This window comes from Chenopodium quinoa, unplaced genomic scaffold (assembly GCF_001683475.1).
Source record: "Chenopodium quinoa cultivar QQ74 unplaced genomic scaffold, ASM168347v1, whole genome shotgun sequence".
Taxonomy (NCBI): domain Eukaryota; kingdom Viridiplantae; phylum Streptophyta; class Magnoliopsida; order Caryophyllales; family Amaranthaceae; genus Chenopodium; species Chenopodium quinoa.
In genome coordinates, this window is record NW_018742484.1 from 2,266,730 (window position 1) to 2,290,600 (window position 23,871).

Consider the following 23,871-nt stretch of genomic DNA (forward strand, 5'->3'; position numbering starts at 1 on the left):
GGAGCATCGAAGAGGAACCCATTGGAATCCTAGATCGAAGCTAGATCGAAGCCTCTTGTGTCCCCTCTTGTGACATACCTAGATCGAAGCTCAACCTAGTTGGATAGCATCCGGGCTTACTTAACAGACGTCACCTTGCTGGATACCTACCCAGATATGATTGCAATGAAAAAACGTGCGGCCAATTTTAAAATCCACAATGGAGAGCTTTTTAAGAAAGGCTATCTCCAACTTTTTTGAAATGTGTCACACCAGAAAGGGGACGAGAGGTCCTAGAAGACTTGCACTCGGGCTTCTGCGCCTCTTACATAGGCGGCAGGACCCTAGCAAAGAGAGCCAAGCGGCAAGGCTACTTCTGGCCTACCCTAGAAGTAGACGCCATGGAGATGGTGAAAAAATGTGTCAAGTGTCAAAGGTTTGGCAAGCTAATCTATCGTCCGACCACTGACCTGACGGCTATCCATAGCCTAGTACCATTCACCAAGTGGTGCATGGACATTCTGGGTTCGTATATGCCTGCTACAGGCGGACGGAGATACATTTTGGTTGCTTTCGACTACTTCACCAAGTGGGTAGAGGCGGAGGCGGTCAAAGGCATTAAGACAAAGGATGTTATCTCTTTCATTTGGAGATATGTCATCACCCGGTATGGGGTACCCATGTCTATGGTATTTGACAATGGTCCTCAATTTAAGATGTCTACTCTTAAGAACTGGTTGGGAGACCATGGGATCTCTCACTGTTTTGCATCAGTCGGCCGCCCCCAAGAAAACAGCCAAGTTGAAGCCTTCAATAAGTTAATCTATGATGGCATCAAAAAGAAAATTGAAAGAGCTGGTGGCCTATGGGCTGACGAGCTACCGCATGTTCTGTAGGTCATCAGGACGACTGAAAAAGGGGCGACTCGTGAAACTCCACTTCTCATGGTTTATGGGGCAGAGGTTGTTCTGCCTATTGAGCACTATGAGCCGACTCTTCGAGTCATGCTTTATGACGAAGAGGCTAACTGGGAGGCCATGCGGCTAGCATTGGATCACTTCCAGAACGCAGGGGCAATGCAACCTTGCGTCATGAGATCTACCATATGAGAATGACGAGAGCTTACAATAAAAGAGTGCACAAGCGGCATGTTTCGGGGTTTTTTGGATGTCCTGCGGGAGAGTTACAACACTAAGACTAACCTCTGGACGCCTGTACCTGCAAAACAACGGAGACTCCTGTGGGTGGGAATTTCGTCTCCGACGATCAAGTTAGAACGTGTTCGGATGTAAAAAGTGCGGAAAGTAAAGGAAATCAGGCTCCTTTCGGAAGGGGAGTGATCATCCGACTGCAAAAGAGAGTCTCAATATCTGAGCCTTAGCTCTCAAGTAGCGCAATTAAATCTTGAATTAATGCTCAGCAAGTAATATACGCGTGTGTTTAATGATTTCTGAATCACGTTCCTCAGAGGAAACATCTCCCTTTTATAGGGTCTTTGAAATGCGGGCCCAGTACTAGGTTTTCAGAAACCTAGGACTAATTGGGCTTGCCTAAGTATTTCGGCCCTTAAAGGCCATTTTCCCACTCGGCAATCTGCATGCCACGTGTCGTGGCCTGATTGGTCCACCTTAGACCTCTCACGAAGTGACACGTGGCGGGCTCTGGTTGGTCCACGTGGATGACACGTGGCAGGGTTTCATTGGAACACGTGGCGTGAGAAATCCCTTAATCATTTGCCCCTCACAGGGGTGACGTGGATTGCCACGTGGCGCCTGTGACAGGTCTCACGCTCTGATTGGCTAACGACTTTACCTTTTTTTTTTTTTTTTTTTTGTTTTTTTTTTACCCTTGAAATTACCCCCTATAAATAGGGGATGTCCAAATCATTTGGACATTCTAGAATCTTTTCAGACAGAACTTTTGGACTTTAGCTTTGACATTTTGGACGACTGCCCTTGCTGCCAGACCACCTGCTTCTCCAGCCGCCCAATTTTTCAAGAGTTTTCACTTTAGTAAAAGGTAACCCCCTGTTTCTTTTGCATTTGCATTTTCTCTGTTTGTTTCTGTTTTAAAAAATGGTAACCCAAAAGCACATGGCACGACCTAGGTTAGTGATCAGCCGGTCACTAGGGACGGCTGAATCTAGAACTAGGAGTGCCGACTGCCCCATGCTGGACCAACCTTTGCAAACTGCCCCAAGTATGACTGTCTATGTGTCTGTGTAGGACACCATGGCCAGAACAAAGAGAACTGCCAGGATAACAAATTCAGACGGCTCCACATTTTATGCGCCTACTAGCGAGATCTCGGACGTGCCACCAGGCGTCCCAAGCACCCCGAGTGATTCTATTTTGGCAAAATCAGGGGAGGAGGTACATAATGACCCTCCTATCATTGATCTAACCTGGAAGGCGGCTGCTTTGCCCGAGAGCTCGAGCAATAACTCTGAGCCCAGCACCTCCAGTCGGTACTCTGACAACTCTGAGGAGAAGCACTCTTGGCTACATGCGGCGAGAGAAGGTCATTCTGTGGAAAAAGGAGAGAACTAAGCGGAGTCGTCTGCAAGTCAAAGAGACATGTATGCCTCGTTTTACTGCCTCGTTCCCAATGGCAGGCGGAGGGCAATGTCTGAAAAAATTGGTAGCTTTAGGGCTGACCATACTATGGGTCATGGTTACATTCTTACAGTGCCGGATGCCGAGGATACTGTAGTCTGGCTAGAGGGGTCCAGCTACAGGGACGAGTGTTTTGGCTGCTATGACGCGGCTATTAAGGCTGGTTTGAGATTTCCTCTACATCCGGGTGTAGAGAGGATTTTAGATGGGTACCAGCTAGGTGTCTGGCAACTGGCCCCAAACTCTTGGTTCAACATCTTGGGTTATGTTGCCGGCTGTGAGATGCATGAGGTAGAGCCAAACTTTGAAGCATTTGCTTACATGAACTATCTCAGTCGGACCCCAAAAACAAGCGGGACCGGCTGGTTCCAGCTAACTAGCCACAAGGGCTACATGATGACCATGGGGAAGGAGAACAAGTGGAAGGATTGGAGGAACACCTTCTACATAGTCTCCCACTCTAACAAGGTCTAGAACAAGAAGTTCAATAGGTGGAACAGGGATCCACCTTACCTAACAGGCGGATCTAATCTGCCGCCTATTCCTCAAAAAGCAAGAGAAGAGATCCTAGATCGAGGGCTCTTCAAAGTTGATATACAGGCGAACCCCAAGACTGGGGTGAAGGAGTTCATCCCTCAAAATTACATTCCCAAGTATAACTGGTTATACGATGGGACATATCTGGCCGCCTATGACCTTAGCAGGGAGATGCCGAGTGGTAGCTGACTGCCTGTTAGAGTATCTTGAAAGACTTGGCTTACTCAGTGTCTAACCCTTTGATTTTTCTTTTGCAGATAAAGCTATGGAAAGAGTCTCGGCCTCCAAGAGAGCAGTCGATCAGTACCGCGCAACCATTCTGGGCAAGCGGTCTACTGTGGAGTCGCCTGCCACACAGGCGCCCAAGGTGAGCTTCTTTGGAACAAATATATATATATATTTTAACGTACCTGACGCCTGTGCCTTACTCAATATTCTTTTGTTGTAGAGCGACTTAGCCAGACCTTACTCCTGATAGGAGGGTCATTCTGTACCTCCTCCCCTGGTTCTGCCAAAATAGAATCACTCGGGGTGCTTGGGACGCCTGGCGGCACGTCCAAGATCTCGTTAGTAAGCGCATAAAATGAGGAGCCGTCTAAATTTGTTATCCTAGCAGTTCTCTTTGTTCTGGCCATGGTGTCCTACACAGACACATAGACAGTCGGACTTGGGGCAGTTTGCAAAGGTTGGTCCAGCATGGGGCAGTCGGCACTCCTAGTTCTAGATTCAGCCGTCCCCGGTGATCGGCTGATCACTAACCTAGGTCGTGTCGTGTGCTTTTGGGCTACCATTTTTGAAAACAGAAACAAACAAAGAAAATGCAAATGCAAAAGAAACAGGGGGTTACCTTTTACTAAAGTGAAAACTCTTGAAAAATTGGGCGGCTGGAGAAGCAGGCGGTCTGGTAGCAAGCGGCAGTCGTCCAAAATGTCAGAGCTAAAGTCCAAAAGTTCTGTCTGAAAAGATTCTGGAATGTCCAAATGATTTGGACATCCCCTATTTATAGGTGGGGAATTTCAAGGGTAAAAAAAAAAAAAACGGTAAAAACAATTAGCCAATCAGAGCGTGACACCTGTCATAGGCGCCACGTGGCAAGCCACGTCACCCCTGTGAGGGGCAAATGATTAGGGGATTTCTCCCCCATGTGGACCAATGAAACCCTGCCACGTGTCATCCACGTGGACCAACCAGAGCCCGCCACGTGTCACTTCGTGAGAGGTCTAAGGTGGACCAATCAGGCCACGACACGTGGCATGCAGATTGCCGAGTGGGAAAATGGCCTTTAAGGGCCGAAATACTTAGGCAAGCCCAATTAGTCCTAGGTTTCTGAAAACCTAGTACTGGGCCCGCATTTCAAAGACCCTATAAAAGGGAGATGTTTCCTCTGAGGAACGTGATTCAGAAATCATTAAACACACGCGTATATTACTTGCTGAGCATTAATTCAAGATTTAATTGCTCTACTTGAGAGCTAAGGCTCGGATATTGAGACTGTCTCAAGCAGTCGGATGATCACTCCCCTTCTAAGAGGAGCCTGATCCCTTTTACTTTCCGCACTTTTTACATCCGAACATGTTCTGACTTGATCGTCGGAGGCGGAACTCCCACCCACAGGAGTCTCTGTTGTTTTACAGGTACAGGCGTTCAGAGGTTAGTATTGGTGTTGTAACTCTTCCGTAGGACATCCAAAAAAGCCCAAAACAATGTATAAATTCATTTTTATTACCATTGTTCATAACCAATTACCAAATTGACCATTAGTACCACGACTAACTTCGGAAAAATTCCAAAAAAGAAATAATGAAAAGACTCGTCTTTCAATGCACGAGCAAAAGTAGGGGGTCATGGAGTTTGTAGATTCCATTGTTTGCTATTATCTTCCAAATAGATTTAAACAAACAATAATAATAATAGTGTATGCATCTCCATCCAAAAGTCTCATGAAAAAGTTCAAATTTGAAACAACATTCTATTCACTATCTAGCACCTTACCGTTCTTTTTGCTGGAATTACAATTATTTGAATTGTAAATAAGAATGGGACAATTCTGTAAACACTTTCACTTTTAGTGCTAATAATTAGTGCGGAGTATTTTCAAACTATAGTAGATAACGATAGATAAGGAAGGGTCCAAAAATAAGCAAATTATTGACTTTTTTTTTTTTTTTTTCTCTCTTACGGGGGTCACATATAATGATATAAAGGACATAATTTGAAATTTGCAATTTTACTAGAATAAGTACGTTGAAAAATACTACTGTGCTATATATGTTAGTGTAAAAAATGTCTCCATGATAAAATTGTAGGAAAAAAAATTAATCAACATGAAGATATTATTTGGTTATTACGGTTTATTTTTTAAAAAATATACTACTGAGTACTTCGTTCTACAAAAAATATACTACTGAGTACTTCGTTCTACAATATTGAATAGTACAATCGAAATGGAAATTGTCTATGATATTCTTCCTCCAAAACAATATCAAAGGCATTCTTGTATTTTGATGTAAATCCTAATTTATGATATAAATAAGTGTCATTAGGACTTTCATATGAGCTATATAATTTACTTCATGTCGTATTTAGAGTCACCTAATTCTCTCTCTCTCTCTCTTAAAAAAAAAAACAAACTAATAACTAACCCTACCTTATGTAAATCCTTATTTTAAAAATAAATAGCTAGAGTATCATTAATTCCATATTGAATGAGTCGTATTATTCACTTCATAACTTCGTATTGCGTTAATCTAATAATGAAAATGTAATAACGAACAGAATTTAATGAAGATAGTCGCGCTTCTGCCAATGTATAACAATGCACTTGTTAATCAAATCAATACACATACAAAAATTAATTTATATGCTACGAGGAATCTTATGGTATGTATTAGCTAGGTTGTGGAATATAATGCAAGTATGCTCCTAGGTTGATGTACTTTATTGTGACAGTTAAAGTTGTCTGTCTATGAGGTAAAAACAAAAGGAAACTTATCTAACTTAAGACAAACGTGGAATCACATGTGATAGAGTAGTGCGATTGTGCAAAGAGGTTAAATCAAAAATCAACCTTACAATAAATTAAAAAGATCCAAAAACAATGAAAAATGACTTCTCTTAGCGTAAAATCAAACCCCAATAAAGCCAATTGATAGAGAAATTGGACGATCCACCATTAATCTTAATTGGGTTAACACTATTTTTATTACTTGTATATATGCTATTACAATCACTACCTACCAAACTTGACTATACCCCTACACTTGCTCTCGAATATGACTTTTCATACTTCTCAAACTTATAGGTTATGGCCAGTATACCACATATTAATCTTATTATTACATGAAATATCTGGTTTTTTTTTTTTTTTTTTTTTTTTTTTTTTTTTTTTTTTTTTTTCCAGGTCCTATAATTTCATTCATATTGTTTTTGTTTTTTTTGAGGTTAATTAATGGACCAGATTGTAATACGAAGTAAATCAATTGAGCATATATTGATCCGTACATTTTGTTCAGATGTGATTTTGTCATGGTTAATTAATTGTAAGTAGTGCTATTTCTATTTGACCTAATTAACCAATTCATAAAAATTCAAAGTTGAAGTTAGTCACTGTAGGAACAAAATCCAACCAATTTCTCCCATGTATGTCGAATTTTCATCCAATTTAGCCAATTAAATTTGAAAAATATATAAATGTTCAATAGAAATATGTGAATATATAACAGATCTTTTAGCAATATATACTACTTTTATTAAAAAGTGTTTCTAAACAGATTTTACAAGATTTGAACACTCAACCTTAAATTCAAAATATAAAGTGCTAGCCACTAAGCTATTGTTATATTACATGTTATCATATCAAAATTAAACATAAATAAAGATTTAAATCATGAAATTAATGTGATGCCTCTGACATTACCGGGTCCATAAACTAGTTAGTACATAAAAACAAATTTGTAAAAAAAAAAGTTATTAAAAAGTCACCTAATTAATTTTAAATGATAAATTTTCTTCAAGTTCCTATTTTGATCAAAGAAATTAAGTAATTTACTTATCATATAGTGGAATTTTTTATATACATCAAGGTGCACCGTGCACCAAACTAACCCACAGTTAATTTTTGCTCTTTATTTGATGATTAAATGAATAACAATCATTAAAATGAGAACAAAATACTCATGGATGCACCGTGTACCCGGATGTACATAACAATTTTTCATTATGTAGAAATAGGACTAGGACTATAATGCAGGCATAATCAAATCAAACCAGATTGTAATGTCAAAATAAAGAGCTTAGTGTTTATAAATTTGAAATTCAAATCCAATTCACTATCTAGAATTTTCATCTTGTCAAGCAGTAGTAGTTAATAATGATTGCTAGAAAAAGATTAATCAAAAATATATATATACAGTATACGTAAAAAGACACTCACCAAAGAAAAGTTGGAGGTAATTGCCCACTAATCAAGCTTGGTCTTCCATTAAAATTGTCACTTTTTTGCCATTATCATATTAACTAATGGCCCACTACAAGTCCCACAAATTAAATAGCATAAATCATTTCATCAAAATCTCACTTATCAAGTCTATAGTGTAAAATACGAAGTATGATGCGATATATTGATTAATGAGATATCTCCAGACTCAAGGAGAATTACACAATTCTACACTCACTTTTTTTGATTTTTTATTTTTTATTTTTTTATTTTTTTTTTGTCAGGGTCAAATTGTAAAAATTTTTACCATAAATTCTCGTTAATTTATAAGAGATTATATTGTCACGTGAAAATATGTTGGATTCATCTCGTTGTAATACAGAGTATCATGTTTTCATAATTTTTATGCGTAAAGAAATATAGATATATACATTTAGGACGTTCTTAGGGACTATAAAAAGTAAAATAGGACAAAAATATACTATGTATTTGATAAAGAAAGTCATAAAAGTAATAATATAAACAAAATTAGATGAATCTTTTATTTTAATTTTTTTTTTGAAAAAAAAATTAAATGAATCTTATATTCTCATGTATCATTTTTTAAGACTTTAACCAACTTAACCATTTAATCATTAAATCATCCACATGTCATAAATTAACAATTGAACAAAGATGGAACAATATTTTAAAAACCGAACAAAGTATGTAATCATAAATCATTTATTGATTATACCGAACAAACTGTATAATCATAAATCATTTATTGATTATAATTAAAAAAAAAAAAAAAAAAAAAAACTCAAAAAAGGCAGCTATCACCTTTAGACCCTCGTTTGAAAATACGTTACTTAATCGGTTACACCCCCACATCGTCAAATTTTCTCCCATTCAATTCTTATGTTCTCACTACATCTTCTTCCTCCATTCCACCCTTTCAACCAAAAAACCAACACAACTTAAACCCACTGAACCCGTACTAGATTCCGCCACTGCCCTCGAAAACCCAGAAATGGTTAAACCATTCAAACTAAATATTTTCTTCCTCCTAACTTTCTTCATCTTACCATTATACTCATCATCATCATTATTTCAACCAATTTTAGCAGAAACAGAGTTAAGAGCATTAATGGATATAAAATCATCTTTAGACCCAGATAATAAAATCTTAAAAACATGGTTAAATGATGGTGACCCATGTAGCGGTTCATTCATCGGAGTTGCTTGTAATGATCACCGGAAAATTGCTAACATTTCATTACAAGGAAGAGGACTCACCGGAAAATTGTCGCCGGCGATCGGTGATTTGAAGAGTTTGTCTGGGTTATATTTGCATTATAACTCTATTTCCGGCGAGATTCCGGCGGAAGTTGGTGAACTAACTGAGCTCACTGATCTTTACCTAAATGTTAATAATTTTACTGGGATTATTCCTCCTGAGATTAGTCACATGACTAATCTTCAAGGTTAGTGATTTTTATTATTGTTAATTAATTTTTTGAATTGTTTTTTTAAAGTTGCTAATTAATAATTAGTATAAGTATTAATTTAGAAATGCCAGGGAAAAAAACTATGCATTGAATTATGTAATCATTGTTTAATTAAGCTTAATATACGTATTTTCTAGTACTTGTATTTTATAAGGAAGACAGTAAGAGTTGTATATATCATTTTCCTATCAGAATAGTGATTAGTGAGATATTCCATACTCGTATTAATTTTTTGTTGCTCATGTAGTTAAAGTGTATTTCTTTATTATAGAATTTCTTGTTTTATTTCTTTTTTTAAAAAAAAAAAAAAAAATGAGAAACAGGGATAAATCGATTTTGTTAAATGATTTAGAATTATTTTGGATTCTTGGATATTCTAAATATTGGAGAGGGGCTTTTCATTTTAAATTTTTTGAATTTTTGGATTTTTTTTGTTTGAGAATTTATGGCAAAATACAGTTGATGAATATCTTGAGTGTTGTTAGCAAATTTGCATGATAATGAGTGATTTGTCTTTCCTATTGTTTTTAAAAATTGGATTTATTTAGAAAGTTTAATTTTTAGTTGTTGGAGGGTTTTAATTATTGAAGGTTCCCTTTCACCCCCTTATGACACCGAGGTGTTGCTCATGTGGTCAAGAGTAAAATGAGGTCCATCTCTTGGTTGTTGCTAGCTACATCACTATGTAACTGTACTTCTTTGTGCACCTTGATATTTTTTGCATGTACATACGGACATTGATGTAAGATTAATGTTGTGTACGTGTTATTTTGTTGGGGTGTACATGTATTAATTATCAATGACGTGAGAGATTTTGTATAAGATTGTACACAAATTCATCATTATATCAATTTATGACTGTCCTAAACGAGCCTGAAAAAACAAAGCTGCCCCGTGATGGAAATTTGATCAAGTTTCATCCAAACATAAATGTTCATATGTAGCGTATACTTCGTACATATATATGATTTTTTTCTCAATTGGCACACTAGATATGCAGTTCTAGTTAGATCTTCCTGAACTTTTTGGCTGATTAATCTTCCTATGTAGTTCATTCTTTGAGCATTAGCTTAACTGAGTACTTCACTAAATTGCAGTGCTGGACCTATGCTGTAATCGCTTGACAGGCAACATTCCGGCACAACTAGACTCCTTGAGCAAGCTTGGTTCTCTATCTTTACAGTATAACCAATTAGATGGTTCAATTCCTCCAAGCTTGGGAAGCTTGCATGTGTTAAAGAGGCTCGACTTAAGCTATAATCTCCTTTCTGGACCCATTCCTGTAACCATAGCCAACATCCAACCGCTTCAAATTCTGGATGTCCGGAACAATTCTCTCTCAGGAGCTATTCCGGCCTGTAAGTCTCCAATCTATCATTAAAGTGCCTACTAGAATTTTTGCAAGGTGGAGTTGATTTAATTTCTCTTCTTTTGGATGAAAAATGCAGCATTGAAGAGATTGGATACAGGGTTTCTATATGGAAACAACACAAAGTTATGTGGAGCGGGATTTCTTTCCTTGAGAGCTTGCACTGCCTTGGACAATTCAAATGTAGATATCAACTCACCTCGGCCATTTGATTTAATCTTCAAAAACTCCACAACACCAAAGCATGATGAACCCAAGAATGCAAGTCTGCAAACCAAATGTAGCTCTACTAATTGCTCAAAATCAACAAAGTTCCCTCAAATAGTCATTGTTGTTGGGGTTATTACAGCCTCGGTAACAATTGCAGCAGCAGGATTTTTGACATTTTTTAGATATAGGCGGCAGAAACAGAAGATTGGTACCATGGCAGAAGCCTCTGAGAGTAGGTTCAGCACTGACCATGCTATTGATCTGCAGAGCAAGAGCGCCTCACCGCTGGTCAGTCTAGCGTACTCCACAGGGTGGGATCCACTGGCAGATGGTTTAAATAGTGGAGACCTTTCCCAAGAGGCTCTTCAGAGCTTCAGGTTCAACTTGGAGGAGGTGGAATCTGCAACACAGTACTTTTCAGAAGCAAATATGTTGGGAAGAGGGAACTTCTCAACTGTTTACAAAGGAGTTTTGAGAGATGGGTCTGTTGTTGCTGTTAAAAGTATTAGTGTGAATAGCTGCCAGTCCGAAGAGGCAGAGTTTGTGAAGGGGCTGAACTTGCTAGTTTCACTCAGACATGAAAATCTTGTCAGCTTGAGAGGGTTCTGTTGCTCTAGAGGTCGGGGGGAGTGTTTTTTCATCTATGATTTTGCGCCCAAGGGAAACCTTTTAAAGTATCTTGATGTGAGCGCGGGTAGTGATCTTGTCCTTGAATGGTCGATTAGGGTTAACATCATCAATGGCATCGCCAAAGGTATGTATCATTTTCTTCCAATACAGCTAACAAATTGCCAAATAGGACATTTTCATCTTAAATTTAGTAAACACTCGTACAAACTTCTTTCAATTATTTCACTCTTTGCATGCATATCTTAGATTAGTAGATTTAGTACTAATTTCCTCATTTTTCATGTCCAGGTCTATGTTATTTGCATGAAAAGAACGATAATAAACCTTCAGTGGTTCACCAAAATATGTCAGCAGAAAAAATAGTGATAGACAACCAATATAATCCATTGATCTTGGATTCCGGGTTACGTAAGATACTAGCTGATGACACAATCTTCTCAGCACTCAAAGTAAGTGCAGCCATGGGATACCTAGCCCCAGAGTACATAACCACTGGTCGATTCACCGAGAAGAGTGATGTGTATGCATTTGGAGTGTTAGTCCTACATATTCTATCCGGGAAGCAACAGCTAACAAATGCAATGAGATCAGCTGCTGAGTCTTCCAAATTGGAGGATTTTGTCGACCAAAACCTCAACGGGAAATTCTCTGTGACAGAAGCCTCAAAGTTAGTGAGACTCGCGTTGAATTGCACACATGAGCTTCCAGATGAAAGACCATACATGGAGGCTGTAATCCAAGAGCTAAACAAACGCAATAGTGGTTCTTGAAGGGGCTTAAGTGCAGGTTACAGCTGATGATTGGCATCAATGATTTCCTTTGGCCTTGGAGGCTTCCTTTTGAACCATGTGATGAGAATCTAATGAGTGATTTTAGTTAAGTTTTGACACTTTTTTTCAGGAGGTCATAACCTAATGTTGAGAGTGTAAAGATTTGTATATTAGGCTATTATAATATAGAGCATCGAAATGATTTTTTCCTTGATTTATTCTGTGATAATGTGACTCTGCTCTAACCGAAAACCTGAGGACACTCCTAGAACTTAAAAAAGCAGCAAACAGCGGACCGTGCCTTACCATGCAGGAGAAATGGTACAAAAGGTGCAAATTTTAACCATAGTTTCAAAGGAAAAAGAAAAGTAATTCATCAACTACATTATAGGCAGAATGTCTTAAAACTGGCAACACTAACAAATGATCTGAAGAGGGCAAAATAGAAGAAGAGGATTAAGGACTATATGTCAAAAACAGCTTTTTTATTAATCCTGCTGGGTTCAACATATCTTCAAAGGATTACATTTTGTTATCCAAAGAACTATCTATTCTCATTAATGGTATCAGTAATCTTCAAAGACGTAGGCACGTAGTAATGTGTAAAAAAAAAAAAAAAAAAAAAAAAAAAAAAAAAAAAACAGCCTCTTTATTTCCACTACAAAAGCTGGTCTGAGTCCTATATATTGAAGCTGCAAAACTTACTCAGAAGCAATCCACGACCCTTAGAAAAAGAGGTCAATGAGCACCAGAAAAATCAAGCAGTATCAGCACGCTCCTGATCATCAAGAAACCACTCAGCTAGCCACCATTTGGGTTTAACAGCAACAACCTTTACATCTTCATTTCCTTGTATAGAAAGTGCACTAGATCCTTTGAAGGCTTCCTCCAAACGTAGTAGACCTAATCCACGAGAACCAAGGGCAGTAGTCACAGCCCCGACCTTCTTGCCTGATGATGCATTTACCACTACCGACTTGGGAGCAACTTTCTGCTCTACCTCTGTTAAAAGAAAGATCATGTGGATATTCAAAACAAACAAAAAGAAAAACATACAGAAAACATTGCAAATAGAAACTAAGCTTACCTTTGCCGTTAGCATCAAGGAACTTCAAAGGAAGCACACGTTTTCGGATGACACCCCGATGATGAGTTCGAGCAACCAATTCTTGTCCCACATAGCACCCCTTATCAAAACTTATTGCATTAAGGCCTGCAAGATTGTATTCTAGAGGAATTGCTTCATCTGCAATATACAAAGAGAAAAATCATATTAAGGTTTCTTAGTTAACCAATGAAATTGTAGCTCACTTCTGTAAGTGCAAGAAAAGGCTCCAAGTCTACCAATAGAATTGATTGTAGGGGGGAGAAGCATAGCAACTTAAGACAAAAATTTAACAATTTCGATTCAAATCTAAATGTCCTCAATGCATCCTTGATGTGAAAGGTGATAGAAAATTTCCAAATACACGCTGCAAAGCCAGATTAAAGCGACGAAAGCAAAGAAGGATGATGATATTATGGTAAAGAACAGACCTTTTGGGATCTCGTTTGGGCCTTCTGCAACCCCTTTCTCTAATCTCCATAGCAGATAATTTTCCTCAGAGACTTCTTTATCAGCCTCGACCAACGGAGCTGCAACAGTCAATGAACATCTATTAACTCATTTCTTCCCAACCTAACAGCTTAAGCTAAATTGTTAGATACTGATGGTAAAGCACTGTAAGAGATTAGCAGCTTCTAATCGAAAAATAAAATAAAATAAAATAAATAAATAATAAAAAATAAACTCACGTGGAGTCCTGGAGGGAAATATCCCTCTAAAGCCAAGACAATCCAACCTTGGATCCTTGAACCACTGCCACCCGCTTTCACTCCCTTGTGAAGATGACATAGAAGAGCTATCAATACTCCCACCATAACCTACACCAGCAACCTCTGGTTCTTCGGTAGATGAAGAGTTATCAGACAATTTTCCACCAAACCTTTGCCAACAACAGAATTCATCTCCCATGTGCTCTATGTCAACCTTAGACCTCAATCGATATCTACAGGTTTTATGGCAACACAATGTATCAGAGGGTGCAAAATGGAGCTAGAAAGAAAATTGTTCTGAACCGAAGGCAGGAAAATCTGAAGTAACTTACCCACCAGCCCAACTCATGTCACACTAAAGATTTTCATTATGGCAGCAGTCACTGGATTGATTCTGATGATTATAAGCAATACTTTGAATAAGACACAAAACCTAAATATTAGACCCCACTCATTCACTGATCAATGCCTTAGTTATATCTCTCCCTGATACAAGTTCCAGGTTGCGTAACCAAGAGATGGCTAAGCGCCTAAGCAGCCAACGATTAGGCGACTACTTCGAGTCTTTAAGTATTACACATTTATTACTAAAGTTCAATTAAGGTAACTTATTTGCTAGCATTCCTAATATTCAATTGTGCTACTCTTCATTCCATTGCAATTGCCAAACCACCCGTGCTCCACCACCAGCCCCCAGAAATAATTGAAACTTTGAATACCAAAAAAAAACCAATACAAAGATCCTTATAAACAATTACAATTCTCCTAGTAGCATAATAGCATTACTCTTCTGACCTAATCGCGCTAAGTAATGCTTCAAGCAAAACATCTAGCACTAAAACAAATCTATCATTCTGAATGGTCATACCTTTAAAACCAAAAATCTAAGTTTTAAGACTATAACAAATCCGCCCTTCTAACAGAACATACCTCTATTCCCTAAATAAACCAAAATTATAATCTGCCCTTCTATATTCCCTAAATAAACCAATAATTATAATCTAATTATTCACGGTTTCCAAGACACGATTTTCACATAATGCATTATAACACAATCAGTCAGATTGAAACTTCCACGTGATAGATCATCTCAACAATATAAAACACAAAACTTCTCACAAGCATTTCATCAAACACCATACATGCAACAAACAGAACCAAAATAAACTAAAATCCTCACCTCTTGAGAGTCTGAACTAGCTCATCCACCATCGACCCATCAACATCCGCAAACAACCCCATCCCATCATCACTTGGGCCGGGCCCAGAGCCCGTCGGGTCAAGTTTCTCATCAAGCCGGGGCGGTCTGTACAAGAAAAAATCATACAAAAACCGACCTTGTGGGTTCAACAATGCCGCGTAAACCGGTCGAGTGCCGACAGTGGGCATATTCGTGGACGCCATGTAGGAAACTTTGTCATGAACAGAATCATCGAATTGGCGAACATCGTTGGTGAGCAAACCTTGCAGAAATTTGACGGAGTCTGGACCGGTGAACCGGATGATGGACCGGGATTTGAGCCGGGAGGAGAGGGGACCCACATCTCGGAGGTGGGTGGAGAAGAATCTGAGGGTTTGATGGGTGAGTTGGTGGCGGGGCATTTTGATGATTTTGGTTGTTCTGGTTTTTGTTTCGATGGAGGAGAGAGAAAATGGAGGTGGAGAAGGAGGAAGATGAAGGTGAGGTGGGAGGAAGTGATGACACTTGGGAGTTTGGGAGAGTTTAGGGGTATGTAGATGGACACGTTTGATGAGGAGAGAAGAAGATGAGTCAGATGTTCGACAAATTGCTCATCAACATTGAAATTGGAGGGAAATGGATGTGTTAACTACATTTCCTAAAAAAAATTGTGTTAACTACAAGTAGAGAGATTAATTGAGAAAGAAATCAGCTAATTGACTAGGTGTCCCTCAGATTAAACATGACCTGATCTGGAAAGAGGAAATTTTTATTGATACAGAGTAAACTTTTTGTATATCAGAGGTAAAATGGGTACAGTTTGGGGTAAAAAAGGTAAAACAACTAACTTACCCCCTGTATCCAATGTATACCCATTTTGTCCCCTGATAGGCTGATAGCCTGATATACATAAGAATGTAATTGGCTGACTTATGAGGGTGGTCTTATTTAAAAAAATCGACATGAATTGGGAATGACTAAAACTCGACCTGTATTAAAGCAATGGATGATATGCTTGAGACCCTTAGCTTGAATCAAATCCAACGTGATATTGATTGACAAGTGATTGGACCTGATATTTTATGGTGATCGAAGCTGAACCTACATCCAATTTGATTATGTTAGGTTTTATAGCAATTCAAGAATAATGAATTACTTAATTTTGTCAGAACAAAACCTAAAAAAGTGTATGATTTCAACTGAATTATACAACAACCAAATAGTAACTAAAGTATTACAAACCAAGCACCAAAGTATCAATGAAATACAGAAATTACAAAGATAAACTCTAATGTGAAAGATACTAAACTTGCCTTAATTCCAAGCCTTTGAAAAAGAACATAAACATGAGAATTTTGATGACCACTTGAGTCTCAAACCTTGATACTCTATCTTAGGTGTGTATACACTTTCCTAAAGAGGTTTATTTCCTCCACAACGGTGCTTGGGTTCAATCCGAAAATCCTCTTTAAGATACAAAAGACAGCAATTCGTTCTTTGCACTAAGAATCGATATATAGATGACTAATTCACAAATTTGGCTAAATTTCAAGTGTTTTCAATGAAAAGTTTGCAAGTTTTTTCAAAGAAAATTGTGGAGAACCAAGGGAAAATCCGAGAGGAGAAAACTGAATATCTCCCTTTCTTTTTTTAATTCCACAATTAAAAGATCGAACGAAACCGCAAACTGCCGGGGCCGCGGGCGCGGACAGGTCGAATTGAGATTCACCCTCAACATTCTGGAGATGTCTGGCCGCGCCCTTGGAGAGGGCGCGACACATCCACCCGCGGGCGCGGCACTCTGAAGCTTCCCAGCTGCGGCCTCTCCTTGACTAGGAGAGGGCTCTTCCCTAACACACTCTAAATTTTTAAAAATCCTCCCCCATTTAGAGTGTATACTTTTATACATCTCATGCATCAATGCCAATGTCCCTACAGATTGAATTGGCACTTAGTACAACACACTTAACGATGATCATATCCCATGATTTCCATATGGATTGAATCACACGGATATTCTTAACCATTCGAAGGTGAAGTACACACAAGATAAATCAAACTAATCATCACTTGACACTTTTAAACATCCATGTGTCCGTATCTTTCATAAGTTCATCAAAGTCTATATGTCCATCTAGACTTTTTGAAGCGGCTAAACTTCGAACTTATATAGGTAGGATCTCATATACGTAATAGTGCCCTTGTGACAAGACACCTTCATTTAGAGCTTCTCAACTCTAAATCTTTGAGAACTTTAAATAAAAGCTACCGTTCACATCACAAGTACCATAGTAATATGGGTCATCAAACATTGCTAACAAACAACAAAAAATGCAATTTAACCACATTGAATCTAAGACTTGATGTTTCTTCAAGCATTAGATTGGGTTTCACAAATCTGTGTTTTTGGACATAAACCCATTCCATTCAAAGCAAAAATGATGGAATGCCTTGGCATTGCTTTAGTAAAACAATCCGCCAAATTCAATTTTGTAGGAACATAGTCAAGACTTATGACCCCATCATTGATAAGCTCTTTCACTAGGCTACGCCTAAGTGAAATATGCCGAGACTTACCATTATACACTTGACTATATGCCTTTATTAATGCCGAATTCGAATCACAATGAATAGCCACCGTTGACATTGTCTTAGGCAATAAAGGCAACTCAAACATGAGATTTCTCAACCATTCAGCTTCCTTACTAGCTGAAGTAAGAGCAATAAACTCCGCTGCCATAGTGGAATCGGCAATGCAAGTTTGTTTCTTTGAAGACCATGAAATGACACCTCCCCTAGACATGAACACCCAACCACTAACAGAAGAGTCATCCTCTTTGTAGGTGATCCAACTTGCATTAGAATATCCTTCTAAAACCGAAGGAAAACCACTATAAGTCAAATCATAATCCAACGTACCCTTGAGGTACCTCAAGACCCTTCGAATTGCAAACCAATGTTGTACACCTGGGTTACTAGTAAATCTACTAAGTTTCCCTACCGCCAATGCAATATCCGGTCTTGTATTTGTCATGGCATACATCAAGGATCCAATTATCCTTGAATATTCCATTTTGGAAACCGTTTTCCCCGAATTCTTAACCAATTTAACATTAGGTTCCATGGGGGTATTTACAGGACTCTTATCAAACATATTAAACCGTTTGATCATCTTCTCCAATATAATGAGATTGACTTAAAATAAATCTTCCATTGTCCCTAATAATCTTGATGCCCAAAATGACATCTGCCTCCCCCAAATCCTTCATCTAAAAAGATGAGGATAATAATTCCTTGGTCAATTCTACTTGTTGTAGACTTGTACCAAAAATAAGCATATCATCAACATATAGACAAATGATGACACCATGACCTTGGTCATCAAATTTGATATATATACACTTATCTGCTTGATTCACTTTCAATCCAAAGGACAAAATCGTGTCATCAAATTTCTAATGCCACTGCTTTGGTGCTTGTTTAAGTCCATACAATGACTTAACCAATTTACACACCTTATCTTCTTGTCCTTCCAAAACAAACCGTTCGGGTTGTTTCATGTACACTTCTTCCTCTAGATCTCCATAAAGGAATGCCCTCTTGACATCCATTTGAAGAATCACTAGATTATATACCGAAGCCATTTCAATCAATAACCTTATGGAGGTAATTCTTGCAACCGGTGAATAGGTATCGAAATAATCAACCCCATGCTTTTGCCTAAAGTCTTGGATAACCAATCTGGCTTTAAATTTCACTATGGAGCCATCCGGTCTCCTTTTCCTAGTGAAAATCCACTTGCAACCGAGAGGTTTGCAACCAGGAGGTAAATCCTCTAAGACCCAAGTATTATTTCCCATGATGGAATCCATCTCATCATTTACAGCTTCCTTCCAAAATGCACTATCTTGAGAAGTTATGGCCTCGCTATAAGTCTTTGGGTCGCTATCCACATTGAAACAATATGGAGTAGTAAAACTAAGGACATCCTTAGAACCTTCAACTAAATAAACTATAAAGTCATCAACAAAGTTCTTAGGTCTCCTTTCTCTAGTACTTCTCCTGACTTGAGGAGTTTCAACATTCTCATCATCGAATGTTTCTTCATGAGTCTTAAGTTGATCATTCAACTCCACTATCACCTTATCATTGGAACTTATTTGTAGATCTTTTGGTCTACTCATTGATGAAAATCGGTTTTCATCAAAAATTGCATCTCTTGACTCAATAACCGAATGTATTGATATATAGTCATTTTGTTCTATTACATAGAACCTATAGGTTTTGCTATGCTCATCATAACCTATAAAAATGCATTCCAAGCCCCTTTCACCGAGCTTTCTCTTTTTTTTGCCGAGCACTTTAACAATTGCCCTACAACCCCAAACCATCAAATATCTCAAGTTTGGCTTTCTTTTGTACCAAAGTTCATAAGGAGTAGATTGTTTTCCCTTAGTGGGAACCCAGTTAAGAATGTGACAAGCTGTCAACATTGCTTCACCCCAAAACCCTTCACTCAAACCAAAGTAAGATAACATGGAATTAACCATTTCGTCAAGAGTTTTGTTTTTCCTTTCAGCTACACCATTTGATTGTGGTGCATAACCTGCTGTAGTCTCATGAATTATACCCAAATATTGGAAATAAGCTGGATCATAATATTCCCCTCCCTTATCGGTTTTTATTCTCTTAATTGATGATTCTACTTGCAATTCTACTTCCCTTTTATAAATATCAAACTTTATTAAAGCTTCATTTTTGGAGTGTAAAAGATACACATAACAAAACCTAGAATAATCATCTATAAACGTAATCATGTATATTTTATTCCCCAAAGAAGGAGTGCTATGAAAATCACACAAGTCACTATGGATCAATTCTAAAATATTAGAACTTTTCTCAACCCTTTTAAAAGGAGTTCTAGTGATCTTGTTCAACATGGAAGTAGAACATTTATTAGGAGAGATATCACAAGGTGGAATTAACTCTAGTTTAGACATGTAATTCAACTTATTGAAATTAACATGACCTAATCTAGAATGACATAAATAAAACAAATTCACACCACTGTCATTACTAACATTTAAACAAATATCATCATCAAATACATACTTGTCTCTCAAAGAGAGTTTAAATAAACCATTACTTAAGTAACAACGACCTATAAATGTAGTACCTCTAGTAATAATACATCTATTAGTTTCAAACACTAGTTTATAACCAAGACAGTTCAGGGTAGGACTAGATACAAGATTCCTACTAATTTCTGGAGCATACAACACATCCCTAAGAATGATTGCATTCCCCGAACTAAACATTAGCTCTACTTGTCCTCTTCCAAGGACCTTGATGGTTAAGTTATTCCTCATAAAGAGATCTTCTCCATCACCAACCTTGTGAAAGGTTTTGAACCAATGCTTCATCTTGCATACGTGCCTAGAAGCCTCAGAATCAATCCACCATTAGTCATCATCCTGTACCATAAAAATATTAGGATCCATTGCATTTAAATCCAAACCGAAATTAAATTCAACCTCATGTAAAGGATTACCTTTAATGGATGGGTCCTTGCTATCGGAAGCACGACCCTCCTTGGCTTTTTCCATTCTTTTCTTGAAAGAAAAAAGTCCTTCTTGCGGTGTCCAATTTACCGCATTCCCAACAAGCAAACTAGTTGTTATTTGCTTTCTTTTTGGACTTTTCTTTGGAAGAATTATTATTCTTCCTTTTACCACTAGTGGAAGCACTAGATTTACCTTTCTTCACCATATTAATGGTGGATGATCTAGGATTCCCATCCTTAGCATTTTCCATGGCTCTTATCCCCTCTTTAACTTGAAGATGGGTGGCCAACTCGGACAATGACATGTCCTCCTTCCTGTGTTTAAGCTCATGCTTCACACTTTTCCAACTAGCAGGTAACTTATCAATTATACTAGAAACAACAAATAACTCATCCATAGATATTCCATGTTGTTTCAAATTCCCGTAGATTCATTGCAACTCATGAAATTGGTCCATTATGGACCGACCATCAACAAACTTAAAATTATTAAAATTACTTACTATAAACTTCTTACTTGATGCATCTTCCGCCATGTACTTGCCCTTTAAGGAATCCCAAAGCTCCTTAGCCAACTTAACATTTTGGTAGATATCAAATAAATCATCCTCCATACCATTCAAGATATGACCATGACAAATAAAATCATCGTTGTCCCATTTTGACCTCTCCCGAACGTTTTCCAAGGTTTCATTCTCATGTTCATCAGGCCTTGGAGTACTAATGATATAGGCTAAATTCAAAGATGTAAGAAGAAAGTACATCTTCTTCTTCCATCTCCGAACTCCAATCCGTCAAACTTTTTTAGTTTAACAAAATTTGTGGTCAATTCTTTCACACTAGACATGCTTGCTAAAAAGTAAACCTCTTTAGATTGTTAGGTTTTACAGCAATTCAAGAATAATGAATTACTTAATTTTGTGGGAAAAAAAACTAAAACTGTGTATAATTTCAACTAAATCATACAACAACCAAATACTAATTAAAGTATTACAAACCAAGCACCAAAGTATCAATGAAATACAGAAATTACAAAGATAAACTCTAATGTGAAAGATACTAAACTTGCCTTAATTCCAAGCCTTTGAAAAAGAACATAAACATGAGAATTTTGATGACCACTTGAGTCTCAAACCTTGATACTCTGTCTTAGGCGTGTTTACACTTTCCTAAAGAGGTTTATTTCCTCCACAACGGTGCTTAGGTTCAATCCGGAAATCCTCTTTGAGATATAGAAGACAGAATTCGTTCTTTGCACTAAGAATCGAAATATAGATGTCTAATTCACAAATTTGGCTAAATTTCAAGTGTTTTCAATGAAAAGTTTGCAAGATTTTTCATAGAAAATTGTGGAGAACCAAGGGAAGATCCGAGAGGAGAAAACTGAATATCTCCCTTTCTTCTTTTAATTCCACAATTAAAAGATCGAACGTAACCGCAAACTACCGGGGTCGCGGGCGGGGACAGGGCGAATTGAGATTCACCCTCAACATTCTGGAGATGCCTGGCCGCGCCCTTGGAGAGGGCGCGACACATCCACCCACGGGCGCGACGTTCTGAAGCTTCCCAACCGCGACCTCTCCTTAGCTAGGAGAGAGCTCTTCCCTAACACACTCTAAATTTCTAATAGATTAACCTAACTGAGATTTGAAAGCGGTTATAATTTGACACAACCTATTATAGTTTACCCAACTTGTAGTGGCTTGTAACTCAGTATTATTTCATCCATTGTTAAATTTAACTAAAAATAATATAAAACAAAAGCTAGATGTACAGCTTTATACATCCATTGTGCCAATATGGTGCAAACTGCAAAGTCTAATACAAGTAGGTGAAACTTTTAAGTTCAGTGATTTAAGATAAGTTTTAGCCAAACTTCTAATAAGTTCAAGTATAATAAGTTACAATCAAGTCAAATAAGATAAAATATATCGATATTAAATGTTAAATGCTCCATTTTATATTGTTCAAATTTCTGTTTTGATGTATTTTAAAGTTCATCTCAATTTTACATTATTCTATTTTTTCCAATATGGTGCTAAGATGATTTTATACTACAATATGTAATTAGTAATCTTAAACCAAGAGAACTTTTACTTTATTTAGAGGCTATTCATATTTGCATAATTTACTTGAATTATTTAATAATAGCTGCATCAACCCAATATGCAGGCTTCTGTTAATGAAACACAACCTGCTATGTTCTCCTTCAATTTTCCTTATAACGTTCTTCCCACTAGAATTTTCCTTATTTCATTTTTATGATTCCTTTCTTCATTCATATTATAAATTTGATCGCAATTTTCTCTCCCCTCTTTCTTTTCTTCCATTCAATATTTTCTCTCTCCTCTTCTTCTCTTCTAATCGAGATTTTCTCTCTCCTCTGTTCTTTGTTTAATAATGGAGCTGATTGTTATTCCTGATGAAATAATCAATGCAAGTTATTTTTTGTGTTTTTTATAATTAATTTGGTTATATTTTCGTTGAATTTGTAATTGTTCTGATGTTATAATTTTATGAATTGATGAATTTTAATCTACTCTTGATTAATTGATTTTGATGAATGTGAGGAGGGTGTGCCCATCGTAGGGGATCCTTCTCCTCTATGCCCATGGCCCTTTAAAAGCCTAAGACTTTACACTTTTTAGGGTATGTTAGGATTTGAATTCCTGACTGTTTAGGGGACCTTAAATTAGAGTTGATCCTATCATTAAGCTTTTTTGTAAGAAACTAATAAGGAGTCGCTAATGAGTTTTAGGAAAACTCATAAACCTCGTTCATGCCTTTCTCCCAAGCAGGGTTCAAGGGATATTTAGCATGAATCGTAAGTTTACCCATGCCCAAATTGGTTTACTAGTATCATAAATGAGTTCAGGAGCAAGGGTACTACTATAATTCTAGCCCAAGTGCGGCCTCTACTAGCTCTTACTTTTTCACAATTTCATTACCAAACAATATATGCAACATGATACCTAAAACTAAGTTAGTTGATTTTATTACACACGTTAATCACATAAAGATTACATTGCAACGAATGTCGTTATTCTTATTTAATTCAAATTCGTGAAAGGAACCAAATAAACAAGATTTGCCTTGACTTAAGTGATAAAACAACAATTAATTATTTCAATTCTAGTCTATAATTAACGCAAGATACTATGTGAAATTAATTAATTAAAATTTATTTAAGGTGATCAAGCAACACTAATTAGTTGATTTAAAGTTGTTAAGCAAGAAAAGAAAGGCGATTTATCTAAGTGCTCGGGAATTTACCACTT

At 37.4% G+C, this 23,871-nt stretch overlaps 2 protein-coding genes across 2 annotated transcripts; one reads left to right on the forward strand and one right to left on the reverse strand.

Moving 5' to 3' along the window:
- Positions 1–8,157: 8,157 nt before the first annotated feature.
- On the forward strand, positions 8,158–12,249 carry LOC110719368 (somatic embryogenesis receptor kinase 2-like). Its single transcript, XM_021898287.1, has 4 exons — positions 8,158–9,032; positions 10,154–10,414; positions 10,505–11,389; positions 11,554–12,249. The coding sequence occupies exons 1-4, from the start codon at positions 8,579–8,581 to the stop codon at positions 12,033–12,035; spliced, it is 2,082 nt and encodes a 693-aa protein (XP_021753979.1). The 5' UTR covers positions 8,158–8,578; the 3' UTR covers positions 12,036–12,249.
- A 93-nt stretch (positions 12,250–12,342) lies between these two features.
- Positions 12,343–15,740, reverse strand: LOC110719369 (putative transferase At4g12130, mitochondrial). The gene is made up of 5 exons (XM_021898288.1): positions 15,031–15,740; positions 13,830–14,083; positions 13,572–13,670; positions 13,123–13,281; positions 12,343–13,037 (listed from the first exon to the last, which is right to left on the reverse strand). Exons 1-5 carry the CDS (start codon positions 15,450–15,452, stop codon positions 12,793–12,795), a joined length of 1,179 nt encoding a protein of 392 aa, XP_021753980.1. The 5' UTR covers positions 15,453–15,740; the 3' UTR covers positions 12,343–12,792.
- Positions 15,741–23,871: the final 8,131 nt, after the last annotated feature.

Excerpts from the sequence above, each read along its gene's own strand:
- LOC110719369 (XM_021898288.1), bottom strand. The coding sequence starts at position 15,452 with ATGCCCCGCCACCAACTCACCCATCAAACCCTCAGATTCTTCTCCACC. Across the intron at positions 14,084-15,030 it reads CTAGTTCAGACTCTCAAGAG|ATATCGATTGAGGTCTAAGG; the intron begins GTGAGGATTTTA and ends TAAAACCTGTAG. Across the intron at positions 13,671-13,829 it reads ATTTCCCTCCAGGACTCCAC|CTCCGTTGGTCGAGGCTGAT; the intron begins GTGAGTTTATTT and ends TGACTGTTGCAG.
- LOC110719368 (XM_021898287.1), top strand. The coding sequence starts at position 8,579 with ATGGTTAAACCATTCAAACTAAATATTTTCTTCCTCCTAACTTTCTTC. Across the intron at positions 10,415-10,504 it reads CTCAGGAGCTATTCCGGCCT|CATTGAAGAGATTGGATACA; the intron begins GTAAGTCTCCAA and ends TGAAAAATGCAG. Across the intron at positions 11,390-11,553 it reads CATCAATGGCATCGCCAAAG|GTCTATGTTATTTGCATGAA; the intron begins GTATGTATCATT and ends TTTCATGTCCAG.